This window comes from Ahaetulla prasina, chromosome 6 (genome assembly GCF_028640845.1).
Source record: "Ahaetulla prasina isolate Xishuangbanna chromosome 6, ASM2864084v1, whole genome shotgun sequence".
NCBI lineage: Eukaryota > Metazoa > Chordata > Lepidosauria > Squamata > Colubridae > Ahaetulla > Ahaetulla prasina.
The window spans coordinates 85,273,898-85,291,943 of NC_080544.1; the positions used below are offsets into that span (position 1 = coordinate 85,273,898).

Consider the following 18,046-nt stretch of genomic DNA (forward strand, 5'->3'; position numbering starts at 1 on the left):
CGTTGAGAACTTCAAAAGTGAATGGCAGCCAATTTTAAAAATCAACAGAGCCATTTTGCAGATGAATTGATATAGATCTTTACATATATAAATATTTAAAAGAAGTTTTAAAACATTCTGGACGTGTCTAAATTACTTAGTTTAATGCAGCTACCTGCAATGACTTTTTTAAATTTCTTGTACTTGAAACTGGATTTAACTAAGTGAGAGAGGTGGGCAATTACTCTCACAGAACATGTGGGCACCTTAGGCAGTAAAAGAAAAAAAGGAAAAACTCACCTGGCAGAAACATACAAACTGTATATATCTCTCACATGTGTTCTACTTTGGCTATTAGGGAACAGGAAAATGACACAGTTGCTTCCCCAGATTCTTCAAAACAAGAATGATTATAATGATAGCAATTCTTCATATAATATAAAACAACCTTCCTAATGGAAGAAGTTTCTCCTAACTAATAATTCTTTGAGTTGTAATTTCAATACAATGGGGACGGAGGATATTTTGTTAGAGAATGTTATTATAACAAATTGTTTGTATTTCCTTTTCTTCTATCTACTCAAAGAGCTGAGCTGAGGGCTTCTCTTACAACTGTGCTAAAAGAAATGCATAGAAACACAAGGTTGGAAGGAGGTCCATCCCCTCTTCTTTGTAACGCATCCATCAAAAGCAGAACTCTGAGGCAGGTAGATTCCTCAAAAAACATGTTTATTGGATACAACATACCGGCACAGTTACTGAAAACCAACTCTAAAAGTCTTACACTTAGGTAAGAAAAACCAAAAGCACACATATAAACTGGGGAAAACCAGGCTTAATAGCAGTGACTGTGAGAGGAATCTTGGAGTCTTAGTGGACAATCAGCTAAATATGAGCCAGCAGTGTGCAGCGGCAGCTAAACAAGCCAACACAATCCTAAATTAACAGAGGGATACAATCAAGATCAAATGAGGTACTAATACCACTCTATGAAGTCCTAGTAAGACCATACCTAGAATACTGCATCCAGTTTTGGTCATCACACTATAAAAAAGATGTTGAGACTCTAGAAAAAGTGCAGAGGAGAGCAATCAGGATGATTAGGGAATTGGAACTAAAACATATGAAGAACAGTTACATGAACTGGGCATCACTAGTGAAGAGAAGGACCAGGGGAGACATGATAGCCGTCTTCCAATACTTGAGGGGCTGCCACAGAGAGGAAGGGGTCAAGCTGTTTTCCAAAGCACCTGAAGACCAGACAAGGAATAATGGATGGAAACTGATCAAGGAGAAATTCAATCTAGAAATGAGGAGGTCTCTTCCAACTCTGTTAATCTGTTAAATATTCCTGTGGTTTTTTCCCCTAATTAAAAGAGCAAATAATTCCCTTCATATATGTCTCCAGTCACATTATCCAATGAAAGTAGTTGGCAGGCTGTTTGGTCACTCCTCTCCTCCTTCAACTGCTACCTGTTGGGATGACTTTGCTTCCCAGAAGAAAACTTTTTGTTTTGACTGGTAGCCGGTCTATCTACTTCCCCCTCCCTTTTCCTGCTCAGAGTTCATGGCAACTATGAGGCAGCAAAAGGTAGCTTCAACCAGTTGGCAACTCAGTTTGTTTTGGAATGCATAATAAATTAAGATACAATAAAACAAAGACACACTAACAGTGATGGAAGCTAACAATTTGTGGTATACCTACACCTACACATTTACAGCCAGTAGGGATTAAATCCAATTATTCTGATATTGTTATAATGAGTCTGCCATAGCCACACCCTCCTTAATCCTTAGTGTTACCAGACAGATGGTCATAAACCCATCAAAGGAGAAGCATGCTATATGCTGCAGAAGATTCTATAACATATTAAATTTATACCTATAAATTAAATACTAAATTAAGATAAAGTTTGGAATATACCAAATATTTTAGGAAAACTCAGGGATAGAAAACAGAAACTAAGACAGGACAGTTGTTTTTTATTCAATCCAGAAGATATGACTGTATCCATAATTAGTGTCCATAAGAAAAGTGCCTAAAGGGGGAACAATAAGCCAGGAAGTTGGGTTCCTACTCCCCAATGCTTATTGAGAGATATATTACTAAAAATAAATATGATGTATAGGTTTGAAATGTGCATCTGTCCACATAGTCTTCCTGACAAAACTAAGCCCAAGAATTAACAGAGATGTTGTGTCCCACTCCCCCTCCGACATATTTCTAATAGAACAGAAATAGACAACTATGAACCCCATAAGTGATAGATTAATATATGTAGACTAATTTTTAAAAAACTTAGGGGAAATAGAGGCCAGCTTTCTTCTTTGTAGTTTTCACTTAATTCTATGGAAGGGGAAAATCTACATAATGATATATAGTTCAATGAGTCCAAAACCATTGACTAGTTCTAGATACCAGCATTCCGTAAAGGTCAAGACAAGTAGTAAAGGAGTACTACAATAGCTCCTAGATGCAACTTCAATTTCTTCATATATGGATGGATATGAAATCTCTATTCTATCCCTTCCGTTATTGGATTTGATGGCATTTTTCTTAATAGTTATTTCCTGGTTCAAAAATCATGTGAAGGAGCAGTAAGTTTGATTTGGTCTGCACATAGCATTGGGTGAGCTAAGCATTATGGCTTATAAATTCACTGCTTAATGCAGGAGCAGTTTCCACCTTGGTAAAGCTAGGTTTGAGTAATGATGAGCTGTTCAATATTCAATCAATACAATGCATTAACATTCTACTTCTCTAAAAATGGCATTTGTCTTATTGTTATAAATTTAGATGACAATTTCTCAGGAACATTTGAATTTTCCAAAAATAAATCAAACCTAGCTATCAATTTTGGTTTTTTAGTCTCGATTTTTTAAAATGCAAATGTTTTAGTGATATGCATTTTCTGTGACTTGTGAAAATTAATAAAATTAATAATAAATTCATGATTAGCTCTATAGTGAGGTGGACATCATAGAAATGTAATAAAATCAGTAATCACATGAGTTTGAAGAAAAAATATAATTTTTCTTCATAGAAAGAGACATACCAAGAAAGTTTGCAATCCTAATTTACTGTACTGAATCTAATGTACAAGATTGCAAGAAAGAACTAGTCTCTAAACTGAGGAGTTAAAGAAATAAAAACTGTCTCATCCTAGATTGTACCAAAAATTTATAAAAATTTCCTGGGTGTATAGGAGACCCAGAAGCCAACCTATGATAACATGCAAGAGGACAAAACTCGTAAAACTCCAGTGGGCAGCAAAGCGATCCAGATTTGGGTGGGCAACTTTCTGTGCATTGAAACTGTCCACTTAACCCAACTTTGTCAGATGACTGGTCGCCTAGCAACTATTGGAAGTTACGGCTGATCCAAAAAGACAATTACAACCTGGATTCAAAGTTCCAATGGTCTCCTCCACAATCATACGGCCAAACCTCAAGCATTCAGTAATAAGGCCACATTTATAGCCATTTTCAGCACAACTGTTGTGTTTTACAATAGTTTTGCTGAAGATCGGCACTTCCAGTTTTCAGCAAAACAGCACCCGTAGCAAAACATTAGTTTGCTTAATGACCATGCCATTCACTTAACAATTGCAAGTATTAAATACTGGCACAAAAAATTGATAAAATCAGATAGGTACAGTGACTGACCCATTTTGTTATGATAGACAACCATAATGGGCAGGCTCCATTACAGTCATATATCTAGCACTACCTGTACACTACCAGTAAGCAAGATTCTTGGTGCCCATGAAAGCAGAGACTGATGATCACAACTTCAGTGTTGGAAGTGAGACGAATGTGAGGAAAATGCTTTTCTCCTCCTTCCCAGCCATGTGACTCAGAGCAGAGTTTTAAACAGAGGTGGGTTTCAGCAGATTCTGACCAGTTCTGGAGAACCGGTAGCGGAAATTTTGAGTAGTTTGGATAACCGGTAGTAAAAATTCTGACTGGCCCCACCCCCATTTATTCTCTGCCTCCCAAGTCCCAGCTGATTGGGAGGAAATGGGGATTTTGCAGTATCCTTCCCCTGTAGTATGCTGGGAATGGAGATTTTACTCTGGAGTGGGGTGGGAATGGAGATTTTGCAGTAACCTTCCCCTGCCATGCCCACTAAGCCATGCCACACCCACCAAGCCACACCTACAGAACCGGTAGTAAAAAAAAAATTGAAACCCACCACTGGTTTTAAAAAATTGGAAAGAATTCCAAAGCCATATTCTTCCTGTCTTCCCTGTTTTCTAAATATTCTAAATCTAAATATTCACCATAGATGAATCAATACAAGAATGTTATTAGGCTGGATGACTGGAAATAATAAAAACTAAAAGAATACAAAAAAAAAACCCTTCTAACAAAAGTCCTAGGATGCAAACAGAAACATAAAAACCAAAGTATAGTTGAACTCAATGGTGGGATTCAGCCAGTTCGCACCACTTCAGGAGAACTGGTTTTTAGCTTTCTGAGCAGTCTGGCAAACTGGTTGTTGGAAGAAATCATTAAGGCAGAGAACCGGTTGTTAAATTACTTGAATCCCAGCACTGGTTGAACTATGAAAAAAATCTAGTTCTTAATAGCAGGCACTTTATGTTTCAGCCAAGAAGGGCAATTTCATAGGGCAATTTCCACACACAAATTTTGTTTGCATTAATTTTAAACAGAAGTGAGGTACGCCCAAATTTATCTAATCCATGCACTGCAAGGTGTGGAGCATATGGAAGAATACTGTGTACTGTGTTCTGAAGAGCCCCATTTGGAAAACAGTGAAAAAAATATTTGATCTCTCTCTTTCTCTCTGGTTGATATGTATGACAATTTTACCTTCAGGGCAGACAGAATGTCCCTGGAGAAGCAGATAACTACTATGGTAGTCTGAATGTCTGTGACTAGAAATTTGTTAATCCAAGCAGATCAGAATATTCATATCATGCAAAGAGCGATAGGAACATTTTTTTTCTAATAACATTAGAGAATAATAAAAGATCTTCAGGCAATTTTTCAGTCATAAAACGTTTGAGTTTAACAAGCACAGACTGTGTATTTATTTAGTGCTCAACCAGGTTTTTGTGTACAGTAACATTCTTCTTTTTGAGATATTTGCTGGCCCCTGCCGGTAATATTCAGAAGCATTCTCTCATTCCAGTGAAAAATATGTTATCCAGTCAATAAATCTGTTCTGGCAGGCACTATCCAGCTATACTTATTTTTCCTTGCGATCTACAGATATAGGAGAAGAAGCTACTCTCAATTGCAGAAAATTACAGTCCTGACATCTGTCTTGGCCATTTCCAGTTTAAAAGGTTGAATGAAAAGATTGAAGTAACAGGAATGACTTTTTCTTGAGAAGCTGAGGATGATTCAGGGCTGTGTCATTCTCCCAGACAGCAGTGCAGATGGTCTTTATGAATTGAGGCTGGAATTGAAGTTGCAAATCACTGTGGTTTTAAGTCAAGGCACCCACATGACCACTTAACTCAATGACCACCCAACTGGTATTCCCAATTGCAATCATTAAGAGATCATGCAGGTTGTTAAGCAGAACACAGGGATGCCTCAGAAGGTGAGGGAACTGTAATTCCCCCACCTGCCTATCTCCCTCCTCCATCTAGGCTGCCCTGCACAGCAGTATTCAACCACAGGACCTAGCTTGAAATGGAGGCCCAGGGCTTTCAGCACTCATCCAACTGCCACTGCCCTGGGCTTCTACTTCAGACCTAGTGCCATTCATAAAAGCTGCCTCACACTGTTCTTTAAAGTGTGGAAGCCATGGACAACTGTGTGATTGCCCCCATCACTCGGCGCTCCCAAGGATCAACCACACATTGCTTATCTTCAGGCAGTTTTCTCCATGCGGCCTATCTGAGGAAACTCCCTGTCACGCCGGGCCTTCTTTCCTGAAGCCTGTTCACATAGGGCTTTCAGCAGCTCTACAAGAGTTTGCACAAAGTGTTCCCAAGGGCATGAATGCCAAGAATCCAAGTTTTTATCATGTAACCAAAGCACCACTGCAATGGTCATAACTTTTGAGCAGGAGTTGTAATTCTTTTGATTTAGCACCACTGTAATTTCAAATAGGCACTGAAAGAATAGTCATAAACTGAAGATAGTAGAGCTATCATTTATTTATTTTATTTATCCAATATATTTGCTGTCCATTTCACAGTTCAGGCAACTCATATTAGGAAGGCATATTAGGAACTCATATTAGGAAGGCAATAAAGTTATTACATAATTTGTCTCACCTACATATCTCCCTGGTTATCTAAGCACCTCTCGTTCAGGCAATTTGATTTCAAGGGAACAATCTTTTGCTCCCAGATTGCCAAAAGCCTATTTAGCAAACCAAAATATCACAGATTACGCCCCAAAATTAGCAAATCATCCATTTATTCAGTAAACTGAAAAGTATCCCTCCCCTGCTACTTTTCTACCTCCATACAACCTATTGTTGGTAACTTTTAATTTCTCTGCTTTAGGAACTATTAGTACTAAAGAAAAAAATCTATATTATACTCTTTTAAAGCTTGGCGAGTCTGCTTCCTTCACAAGTATTAAGTTTATCTTGATGTTTATTCTCTGGAGAAAGCAGTCAGTGTATTCTTTCCCCAGTCTTAAATTCCTTGCAAGGCTCCTCTCTTATTAATCTCCTCTTTGTCACCCTCTCATCTTTCTAAATAGTGCTGGCTGGACAATATGCTCTTCAAATTTCAAATGAGTCTACTGATCCAAACTCATTAGAAAGGGGTTTTTCAGATATTGTGTTCTCATGACCCATAAAATAAGAAACGAATTTATGTAAGCTTTCCCATGCTAGAATAAAATTATCAAGATGCTCTGACAAGACAATTGTCAGGCAGGGCAGGGATACAATCTGGCAATAATCCAGCTGTTACTAAGCTTGCAGATTCAATGTTGGATTGCTGCTGGAACACAATTCTTGTGATGGCAAGTGGGAATGATCATGGAACAGGAAGAACTGCAGACCATGGTCATATAAGTGAACTGAGTCCATAGACACATGATAAATACCACAGAAGGAACCCTCCCTAATTTATTGGACTGTAAAGATGACACGGGAAGAAGGTTTCAGACTTTCAGACTTACAAGATCAGTCTGAACATCAATATCAGTTTTGAAGGTTGTCCAGGCAAGAAACACACCCAGAGGTATTAGCTCTAACTTTATTGTAAAATTACAGAATCCTGTAAGCAGTGGTGTGATTCAACCAGTGTAACAACTGGTTCGCTGAGCGCGCACGGTGTGTTTACAAAACAGCTGAGGCGTGGCAATCCACTCTTCCACGCCTATCAGCTGGAAATATAGGTCAATATAGCGCAGGGGCGAGCAGGCCCACCTGATTGTCGGAGCAAATTGGTTTGCTCTCAGCTGATCATCGGAGCTACTGGTTCACCCAAACTGGTCCGAATAGGCTGAATCCCATCCTTTCTTGTTAGTCTGAAAGTATATCTCTCCCTCACTCACCTTTGCATGCAAGAAACTAAGGAGGTTCCTTTGTAAGAGCTTACTGTGTGCAACTGTACATATTCTGTGGGCTCAACTGCCTCTTACGAGACTATTGTCTAGTCTGCTGTACTTCCTTCTGTTGGTCAAAGTCATTCCCACGTATTATTATGTTCCTATAGCCAGGACTTTCATTCAGCAGCCTTTGTGCTTTTAGCAATGGCTTCTTCAACAGCTCCAACCCACTACAGGATGCTGCACAAGAGGACCCAGCGATGGCTGAGGCTTACTTCCCTAGTGTCATTTTACCCCTCTTCCAGGGGCATATTTTCCACGGGCCTGGTGCTGTCCCTACCAGGCACGTCAGATGGGCTGGCTTCCTGTAAAGGAATCATCAACTTTCTGCAAAGCTCAGGATGCTTAGAGGGGTCCAAAGGTTGTGACTCATCATTTGGGTTCTCTTATATAAGGTACGCACATATAAAACAACAAGATCTACAACACATTCTAATGATAGTTTAAATCAACTACAAGTAGTCCTCAACTTACAACAGTTCTGTCATGTTCCGAGCTGTCATTTAGTGACCATTAAAAGATATAACGGCACTGAAAAAAGTGGCTTATGACCATTTTTCACACTTGTGACCACTGCAGCATCCCTATAGTCACATGATTTACATTTGGATGCTTGACAACTGACTCACATTTATGACGGTTGTAGTTTTCCAGAGTTATGTGACCCTCTTTTGTGGCCTTCTGACAAGAAACGTCAATGGGGAAACCAGATTCATTTCACAACCCTGTTACTAATTTAAGAACAGCAGTGATTCACTTAAAAAATGTGGCAAGAGAAGTCATAAAATGGGGCAAAACTCGAATTTCAAGTAAGAAATTAACAAATTTCTCACTTAGCAAGATAAATTTTGGGCTCAATTGTAGCCATAGGTTGAGAACTACCTGTACAGTGATACACTGTAGTTAATTCTAATAACCAGAAAAACATCAGGTGGCATACATGAGCATGATTGATTTAACATGACATCCTAATATTGCTCAGTTCACTCAATACTGATGCATCCAAGGAAGGGATCAAAGAGGAAACCATCTTCAGTAAAGTGAATGTAAAATTTGTCAATCAAAAAAGTTCACCACTGGGTGAGGAATCAAACAAATGGTAAACTATTATGTTTCCAGCCCCGCTCCCCCTACCCAAAAATCCCAGATGTCAGCATTTCAGAAAACCCCCTCCTGCAGAAAAGACTCCAAAGCAAACATCTTTCAAAGTTCTTTTACTAGCATAGGTAAACTGGCACAACTGGGGAAACTCCAAATCTGGGGATCCGGATTTTTCCTCAGTAAGGCAAACTCCAAAACCACCACCCCCTTGACCCCTCTGCTGATCACATGCTCCAATCGCTAACCATCCCATCTCGAGATATCACTCCGGCCACTCCTTCTCCAGATGTAGGCTTGGCCTGACCTTGACCAGCAGGAAGAATGTTATTTTGTCTAATTGCCCCTTCTACCAAATCCCCCCTCCTACTTTCCCATACATGAGAAAGTGGCAGTGCGGAAGCCTCTGGCCTAGTATGGCTTCCAAAGCTGACACCAGAATCAATAAAACAAATTTACTGTAGCTGTCTGGAAAAATCATGTCCTCTTTCCACTTAATGTTAGATCTCACGTAACTGAGACTGAAAAAAATAAATCAACCAAGCATCATCAGCCTCATATAAAAACAAGTTAAGTTGCAACTCAAAATGTTATTAATTATTAGGTTCTAAATGTATTGTTCTAAATAAATTAATATTCAAACAAGCAGATCAGCCATCTGCAACTTAGCAACCGCCAGACATTCTGGGCCTGCAAAATTGTTGCCCAGAAGCCTGTTCATAGCAGGGAGCTGGATATCTCTGTTACATGATTAAGACTAGTGGAGCAGTTCTCTGTGGCCAATTAGCTGATTTTAAAATTGCTAACATATTCTGGTACAGAGGCGATTTGCCACTAGCTACTCTTCAGCAGGGAACCCAAAAGTTAAGCGTGAGTTCACACATAGTATAAATCATACATATACATTTCAAGTCCCTATAGAATTCTATGACACACTATCTCTTTAGAAGATTATAGTCTAAAAAAATAATTTTAGAGAATAGCATTGTAATTGGGAGGGAAGTAATCCCTCCCAATGATAACAGTTTTCAAATCTTTCTAACCGCATGATTGAGAAGTCATTCTTAACAGAATTAAAGAATCAAATTGCTGAGGTATTTGGATCGTTTTTCCATCTTTTGTTAAGGAATCCAAATTAAAGGCTGTCAGACAGATGGGTTTCTAACCTCTAGGTGAAAATATTCAGTGAAGGGCAACTCATTAATTCTCTGGTTTATTGCATCAATTCTCAAACTGATCTTACTGTTAATTCTTGTTTTAACCTTCAGTTGGAATCTGCCTTCCTATTATTTAAAGGCACCTGTAATGAGATAACAGGTCCTTATTATCTACTTACTATGAGAAAAAACCCAAACTTCTAATTTTCCTAGCCTGAATTTCCACCATCACATATACATACAAACACACCAAACTCTCATTAGAGAGCAGCAACAATGTTTTGAAAATATAGAAAAGTTCCAGATTTTCAGCTAACTGGATTTTTTAAAAAATCCCCTTAATCCATCCTAGTTGCTTCGGAAACTTTCCATTGCCAAAGCCATCAACATACCACCTGCACAGGAAAACAGAATAAAGTCCAAGTTCGGCAGTAATTATGAGGGAGAAAGGAAGAAAAGCATTGAAGGGCTTGTAATGGTCTGTGGGAATTATTTTAGCAGATAAAAGGAGATGCTGCAACATAGACAACCTTTGTGCAAAACGTAACTTAGCCCACAGAAGAAAAGAAGCATAGGGAGCATCTTAGAGATTTTCCTGGAAAGTTAAAGCGAAGGAGGAGATAAACACTTTCAGTCTTGCAAAATTCAGTTACTGTGACTTTACAATAAAGCCAGTGTTAGTACTCATGGTTTGTACTTCTGATCTGGACTACCAGGTCTAACAGCTCTGATAGTGCTCTTGTCTTTAATTCTTCTGACTTCTCTAAACCAGCTTTCTTTGGAACCACAACTAATATAATGGGGAGACACAAATGAATGAGAACATATTGTATCTATTCTCCACTGACAATACTACCAATTCTATTGTCTATGAAGATTCTCAGTCATCCAGGTCATGGTTGTCCCAAAGGTGGGTTGTTGTTTTTTTCCAAGAGGCAACTGGACATTTTTGGTTTTTCTTTGAAGGTGTTTCGCTTCTCATGAGAAAAGAAACCTTGCCTCTTGAAAAAGCACTTTTGGGACTACCAACTCTGCTCCTAGTAAGGTAGCAGGGAGAATAAAGCTTCTCTCTTGTTACTTTAACTTGCAGCATTTTAACACTTGTGATTTTTTCAGTATTTCTGAATGAATCCACAGTCTTTGCCCAGGACTTTTCTGCTAGCTGTATAGTTTTACTATACAGCTAGCAGAAAACCACTGAAAATAAATTGCAACAAAAACAGGGATTTCTAGTATCAATGTACACACACACTCAACTTCTTTTGCAGGTCTTAACTTTGACTCTATATGCAGTCTATCTATATATCTATATCTATATCTATGACTCTATATACACACACACATAAAATAAGTTTAAATTTAGGCAAAAATGATTTCAACATATACGATATATCTTGGCAAATACAAATATTTAGACTATGGTTTCTAAAGTTTATGGTTATAAGCAGTGTAAATCAGCTGGAATAAACAGAAGTTTGAAGCCCTATGCTATTTTAGTAGGGATTTTTTCCTCTACTTAATTTTCTTTTTATTCTTTTTTAAGCATTAAAATTATAGTTAAGTGGAGATTTTGGCATTAAGCTTAAAGATTTATATTCCTTTTCATATCATAAAATAATTCAATGTACTTCATTAGGTACAGTAAATTTTTTAATGGTATACTGAGCATAACTTATATAACTTTAGTAATTCTTTTTCTCCATTTATAAACATCAATTACTTGAAATTATATCTTTGTTTTAAATAAAGCAATTCGTAATAATAGTATCCCAAGACCAGAGAATGCTCATTGTATATGATTTCTGGCTGTAAACTGAAAAAAAATTGTAAATGATATTGTTCATTCCAAATCATATGCTGCCCTCTAGTGAGTTACTCCATAAATTTAAGTTCAAGCAATAAATTCAGTTTTTGATTCTGCTTGCAAGCCCTCGATTCTTACCAGAAATAGTTTAAAATTTGACCTTGAGCAGGATTCATTAATGTATCTTCCTTTATTTACTCAGGTACTTCTTATAGGACCACCACAATTATACAAGCTGCTCATTTAAGGATTGTGTTTCATGTTGCCTTTTTTAAAAAAATGTACAAGATTGATATGTAGTATCATGTAGTGGAGTCAAGAGAAGAATCAGTCTGGAGTCATTATGTTCCTACAGCCAATCCAAGTCCAATCCTCCTTGAATTCGGTTGACTCTTATCTAGCGCCAATTTAATGTTGACAGTTAATTAGACTCTTGTATATAAGCATGAGCAATAAATCTTCTTAACTAGAACTTAACATATGGTGCTGACTGATTCTTTGCCCCTGACATATAATACATTTAGTATGTTATGTAGTATAGTTTTAAAGGACAAGAATGCAAAAATGGACTTTGAGAAGCACATTCATATAAATGTAAGTGCATTTAGACTTATATTCATTTAATTACAATAGAGTGTTGACCCCATTAGCTTAATAGGATTGTTGTTTGTTTTCCTACTCAGTTGACCAAGGGATGTACGTGATTTTTTAAAACAGTATGGAAAGAATCTACCCTACCCATTGTTGCTGTCAAGATCAATCTATCATTATACTGCAATTAATGGTATATAAAAAGAAATTAGGAATGTTTCTATCTTGATTAGTCTACGCTTAAGTATGACTCAAACCATAGATTTTCACAGATTACTTAGGCAGGTTAACTGCACATTTTATTGACTTCAAAAGTGTATGTCCAGCAAGTTTCTAAAGAGATGTTATATTATTAAAACGACTGTTTAAAATCCAGAAGTGAAATAATAGATGAATTATAAAATAGCAAACTGAACAGTAGCAATATAGAACTATAAGCAGCACGTCAAATAGATAGAATGACATATTTGTAAACCTATTTTATCCTGAAAAAAGTATTCTTAAATGCATTTTGATCCCATTTTGTTTTCTTTTATTTTACTCAAGAATGACAATAAAAATTTACAGTAGTGTAAGAACATAGAAATTAGTACATTCTAACCTGGACCATAACTGAGAAGGGCAAATCAAACCAATTTGTTTTGGAACTGACAGGGTAGACTTCAGCAAACACACCTACAACTAACACAAAAAACAACACTGGGACCTGAATAAGTAGCGTAAAGATTTCCACAAAATGCATACATTCCGTTGGTTGTCATTACAATTTGCACAAAATGCAGCCAATGAGTAAGCAAGTAATCTACTTTAAAAACTTAATTCAGCTTTTATATGGCTTAATAAGAGATAAATAAGAATAAATAGGAGCCATTGATTCAGAAGGCACCACAGTGTAATTTCAGACGTACTTAAATGGAAGTAAGTAAATGGAAACAACAAAAAACCTGAAGCAATAATATACATCTTACCATGAAAAACACTATTGTCCACCAAAAAATGTCTGCAGTACTGAAGACAATTTCTTTTGTCCAAGTTCCAGTAACTCATTGTCAGAAACTTTCTTCTTAATGTCAAAGGCTGTTTACTCTGCAAAGGAAGGCAAAAGTGTTGGCAATGCACAGAGAACCATTAAGAAAAACAATCTAGTGAAATTCATTCAAAGAAAGAAATTACATTTGGGGGCCAACATCAGGACAAAATAAAAAATATAATTTCATTCTAAATGTTTCCACCATTCCTCTTTCAGCCTCGGCCATTCTAGTGTAATCACTAAAGCAATTTGTATATTATTACATTTCCCCAGGGAAAGCAAGGAGGAGAAAGCTTCTGAATGGATGAAATGCAAGACATTGATTTCTAATAATGTAGATGAATAGCTTTATTTTATATAGAACCACTGTTTTGTAAAGTAGCTTGGAAGTTACCTAGTCTAACCTCGTGCTAAATATAGCATCTGCAATGCACCATATTCTATTATTAGAGCTTTTACCATTAAGATATTTCTCTTAATTCTTACCAGAAATCTATTCCAGTCTTACTATTTTAAGGCAAAGTGCAAAAAAAAAAAAAAGATGTTCATGCTTCAATTTCCATTGGAAAAAGAGTTTCAGAGGCATAGCAACTGAGGTCATACGTTTCCCAGAGCTGCATGGTTTCAAACTCCCTTGGGGGTCCTCAGAGTCACTTCTACAGTAGTGGCCAAAATTGTGGAAACCTTTTGGGAAAAGTGTATTTTTTAAAACTAGCTAATAACACCACTTTTGGGGGGGAGTAATACCATAAAATTATATATCATTGGAAAGATAATTTAATCAAGAATGTAATCCAATAACTTTTATGAAGGATTTGCTATTAGAATAGCAGTTACAGTATAGAGAAGAAAAGTGAAATACGTAGAAAAAAATGAGATATACAAAAATTAGCATCATGTCAGTTAATAGTTGGGTAACCGTTAGCATGAATTACGGACTTCCCATGGAGTGAACCACGCCTTTTAGTTCTGCAGCTGTTATATTGTGAAACCAAGATTGAATGATTGCTTCTATTAACTGGGTTTTATTGCTGGGTCGCTTCTGACAGTTTCTTTAGTCGGCTCCATAGATTTTCAATTGGGTTAAGGTCTGGGCTATTCCCAGGCCATTCCAGTAGTCGAATATGATTATCTTGAAACTCCCCCCCCCCAAAAAAAGCGGTGTTATTAGCCATCAAACCTCAAAAATACACTTTTCCCAAAAGGTTTCCACAATTTTGGCCACTACTGTATGTCCGCAAAAAAACTGTCATGGCAATATCCTGCCATATCAATAGAATAGAATAGAATAGAATAGAATAGAATAGAATAGAATAGAATAGAATAGAATAGAATAGAATTTTTATTGGCCAAGTGTGATTGGACACACAAGGAATTTGTCTTGGTGCATATGCTCTCAGTGTACATAAAAGAAAAGATACCTTCATGAAGGTACAATACTTACAACACTTAATGATGATATTTCAGATACAGAAATTAATACATGAAAACTATAGGATGGTCATAAAAGACCACTTGAGCTACTTGGAGACCCAAGAATAAATAAGACTGGTAGTATGCTAGATGGGTGGGTGATAGATCATCTTAGAAAAATAGTTTCAAATCCATTTAAACAAAAACTTACTATAATATATGCGTATAGTCTGAAAAATTGACTTGACTGTTCACGATGAAAGATAGAAGGAAGGAAACATGGATAATAATAGTTTCTGAAGGTGGAACAGGTTATTTTTGGTAATGCCAAATCTTGGGGGGTAAATGAACATGACATCTAGATGACCCAGGCAATATTGGAAAAGGAGATGAAAAAACATATTTGAACTTTTCCATATTGGCAGCCAGCTGTACATAGTTCCCATAGTTCTCCTTATTCCTACATTTTTCAGACAATATTTCTTTGAGCTCTCTTTCTTTGGCTTTTCATTCCAAAACTGGGGAGGAGTTATCCATTCAAAATGGAAGCAATGACAGAGCCTTTCCTTTTTTATAGAGATTTCTTACTTGAATAAAAGAAAAAATAAATACATAAAAGAAGGAAGGAAGAAAAAAGGAGTAGTGCAGGAAACAAACAACAAAAGAAGGGGGGGAAGTTAATTAGGGTTATTTATGATCTTCATTACCGCAATTACTATCACAACTGTTATTCCTCCTTAAATACAACCAGGATCCCTTTAACCCCTTGATCAACACTGTCTTAATTGTTCAATCTAAAAATAATTTTAGCTTTTCAGCTAAAAGTCTGAAAAGGATCAGTACTCTATAAAAGTACTTGTTATTTTATCTTCTATTGTGCGTGCTTCAATTTTATATACTGTACATATGATTATCATGCTAAACAATGAAATAGTATTCTCCTCTATGTACTTATCTGTCACAAAGAATATATTCTTCTGGACTGGCCCATCAATCCCCTCCTCCTTTCTAAAACTTTCACTCCTTTTAGTGATAACCATTTTTATTTATTCAACTTTGTAATCTATAAAAAGGGAGTAAAAATAGAAGGTGTGGGGTTTTTTACACATACATAACATGTGTCATAACACTTTATGGCAAGGATCTCCAACCTTGGGCAACTTTAAGACTTGTGGACTTCAACTCCCAGAATTCCTCAGCCAGCTTGCTGGGAGTTGAAGTCCACAAGTCTTAAAGTTGCCAAGGTTGCAGACGCCTGCAATTTATGGATTACTTTCAACATTTCATAATTCTATACATGGTCATCTCAGAATTTCCCAATTCCCTTTTTTTTTTCTACTTCTTTGTTTAACATAGTCGATCATCTCTGTTAGCTAATTTAAACATTCTTCTTTCTCACACACATATATTACCTGCTTACAAAATTCAAAAAATATCTTAAATGGCATAACATTCCACATTTAACTGTCCCTTTAGTCAGTTTTTGAACTTTCTTATTCCAAAATCCAGTTACCATATATACTCGAGTATAAGCCGAGTTTTTCAGCACGTTTTTTGTGCTGAAAAACGTCCCCTTGGCTTATACTCGGGTCTATACGGCTTATACTCGAGGTTTTTTTTTTTTAAGCCCCTCGGCTTATACTCGAGTATATACGGCTTATACTCGAGTTTTTTTTTTTTTTCACATTTTGCGGACGGTAGCGGGAAGCCCTGCCGGTGCAGTGAGAGGCGGGCGGGAGCCGCCAGCCTTCTCAGCTGAGGGAGGGAGGGTTTCCCCAATCGGTAGGTGCCTCATTTCCCACCCTCGGCTTATACTCGAGTCCCCAGTTTACCCCAGTTTTTGGGGTAAAATTGGGGACCTCGGCTTATACTCGGATCGGCTTATATTCGAGTATATACGGTAAGTTTTTTTGCATCTGATTCTTTTAAACTCTTTATAATTGGTTCCTTTCTTTTTACTTTAATCTTTCTTGGATCAAATGGGCTGGGGAAAGATGGCTTTGGGATGGCTTTCTGTTCTGGAAAGACTCTTTACGCTTAACATTTGCTCCATTAACACATGATTTAGAAAGTGGGTTCGGCAAACCTGGTATCCTTCCAAAAGGCTTTTGCATGAGGCTGTGGGCGTAATGACTTCTTCCATGGTTCCTAGTGCTCTCCTTGCAGGCTGGCTGAAGGGTCCCTCCAGATCAGTGGTGGGTTCCTACCGGTTTGCTCCGGATCTGTAGCAGCGGCGGCAGGAGGCTCCCCCCAACCTGCCCGGACACTTCTGAGCATGCGCAGAAGCATTGCACGAGTGAGCACCCCCAAGTGAACCGGTAACGACAGATTTTGAAATCCGTCCTTGTTCCAGACCTACCAGACTGCTTCACGAGGAGCTCCTTCCGCCAGAGTTCATGTTGGCAATCTCATGGCTTCTTATCTGGAGAAGCTCCATTAGTTCAAGCATATCTCCTGGCTGTTGGTCTCTATGTCATTCTGTGTTATTGTTTGTGGAGACGTGTTAGTTTGCCATGTTCGACCAGGAAGTCTCAATGAAGGAACATTTCCAAGCTCTTCTTTCAAAACAAGTGCAATGGAGATACCAAGTTTAGGATGATGTATCTCCTCTGTAGATAACCATAATGTACCATTCCTGGTCCTAGTAATCATAATGTTCCCATCATTTCCATCTTAATTTGCCTGGGCCACTTACACTTTGCCAACTTTTTAACTTGCCTCTTTTCTCCATTGCCTACCACCAGTCATTTCCACTCCTTCACTGAAAGATAATCTATGACAATTAAGACAGCATACATGGCACCACATATGGATCTCCTTAGCTTTGCCGTTGGATCAGAACAGCAGATTGTCACAGTTCAGTTTGTCTCTTCAACCTAGAAAGCAATTATCCTAAGGAATATAAGGGAGCACTGACCCAATCTTTAATTAAATTGGACACTGAAATGAATTCTATACACAGTCTAAATGTTTAATGCCGCATTTGTTTCATCTTGAGATGGACTGGGAGAAACTGTTCTTCCTGAGAAGCTCTCAGATCTATATTTAGACTATGTTAATTGCAAAGGCCATGTTAATCCATTCCAAAGTGATTACATTATCAATATAGTCTGTGTGTATATTATTCAGTATTTTTTCCTAGACATAAGATTAACTGCCAAGAGTGCTTCTTTATACACAAAGTCATTTCTGAAAATAATCCTTACCTTACACCCCCAAATTAATTTTATTCTTTTTTTATAAAGTACAAACACATTATGTTTTACTTGCCAGGTGGAAAAATTATACCAGGTTGAAAACCTGCAATTATATAACAACCAGATTTCTAAATCTGAGGTTGACCATTTCTTTTGCACTGTCCCCAGGAGAGAGTCAGCCTTCTCTACTATCCTTCTTAGAGCAACCTCAACACACCAGGTGGTA

At 37.5% G+C, this 18,046-nt stretch overlaps 1 protein-coding gene across 1 annotated transcript in view; it reads right to left on the reverse strand.

The window, feature by feature from the left end:
* PLCH1 (phospholipase C eta 1) overlaps nt 1–18,046 on the reverse strand; it is a 138,104-nt gene that overhangs the window by 108,125 nt on the left and 11,933 nt on the right. Inside the window, exon 2 of the mRNA XM_058189246.1 lies at nt 13,149–13,266. Coding sequence (XP_058045229.1) covers nt 13,149–13,227 — 79 coding nt within the window. The 5' untranslated portion in view covers nt 13,228–13,266. The remainder of the gene's footprint in view (nt 1–13,148; nt 13,267–18,046) is intronic.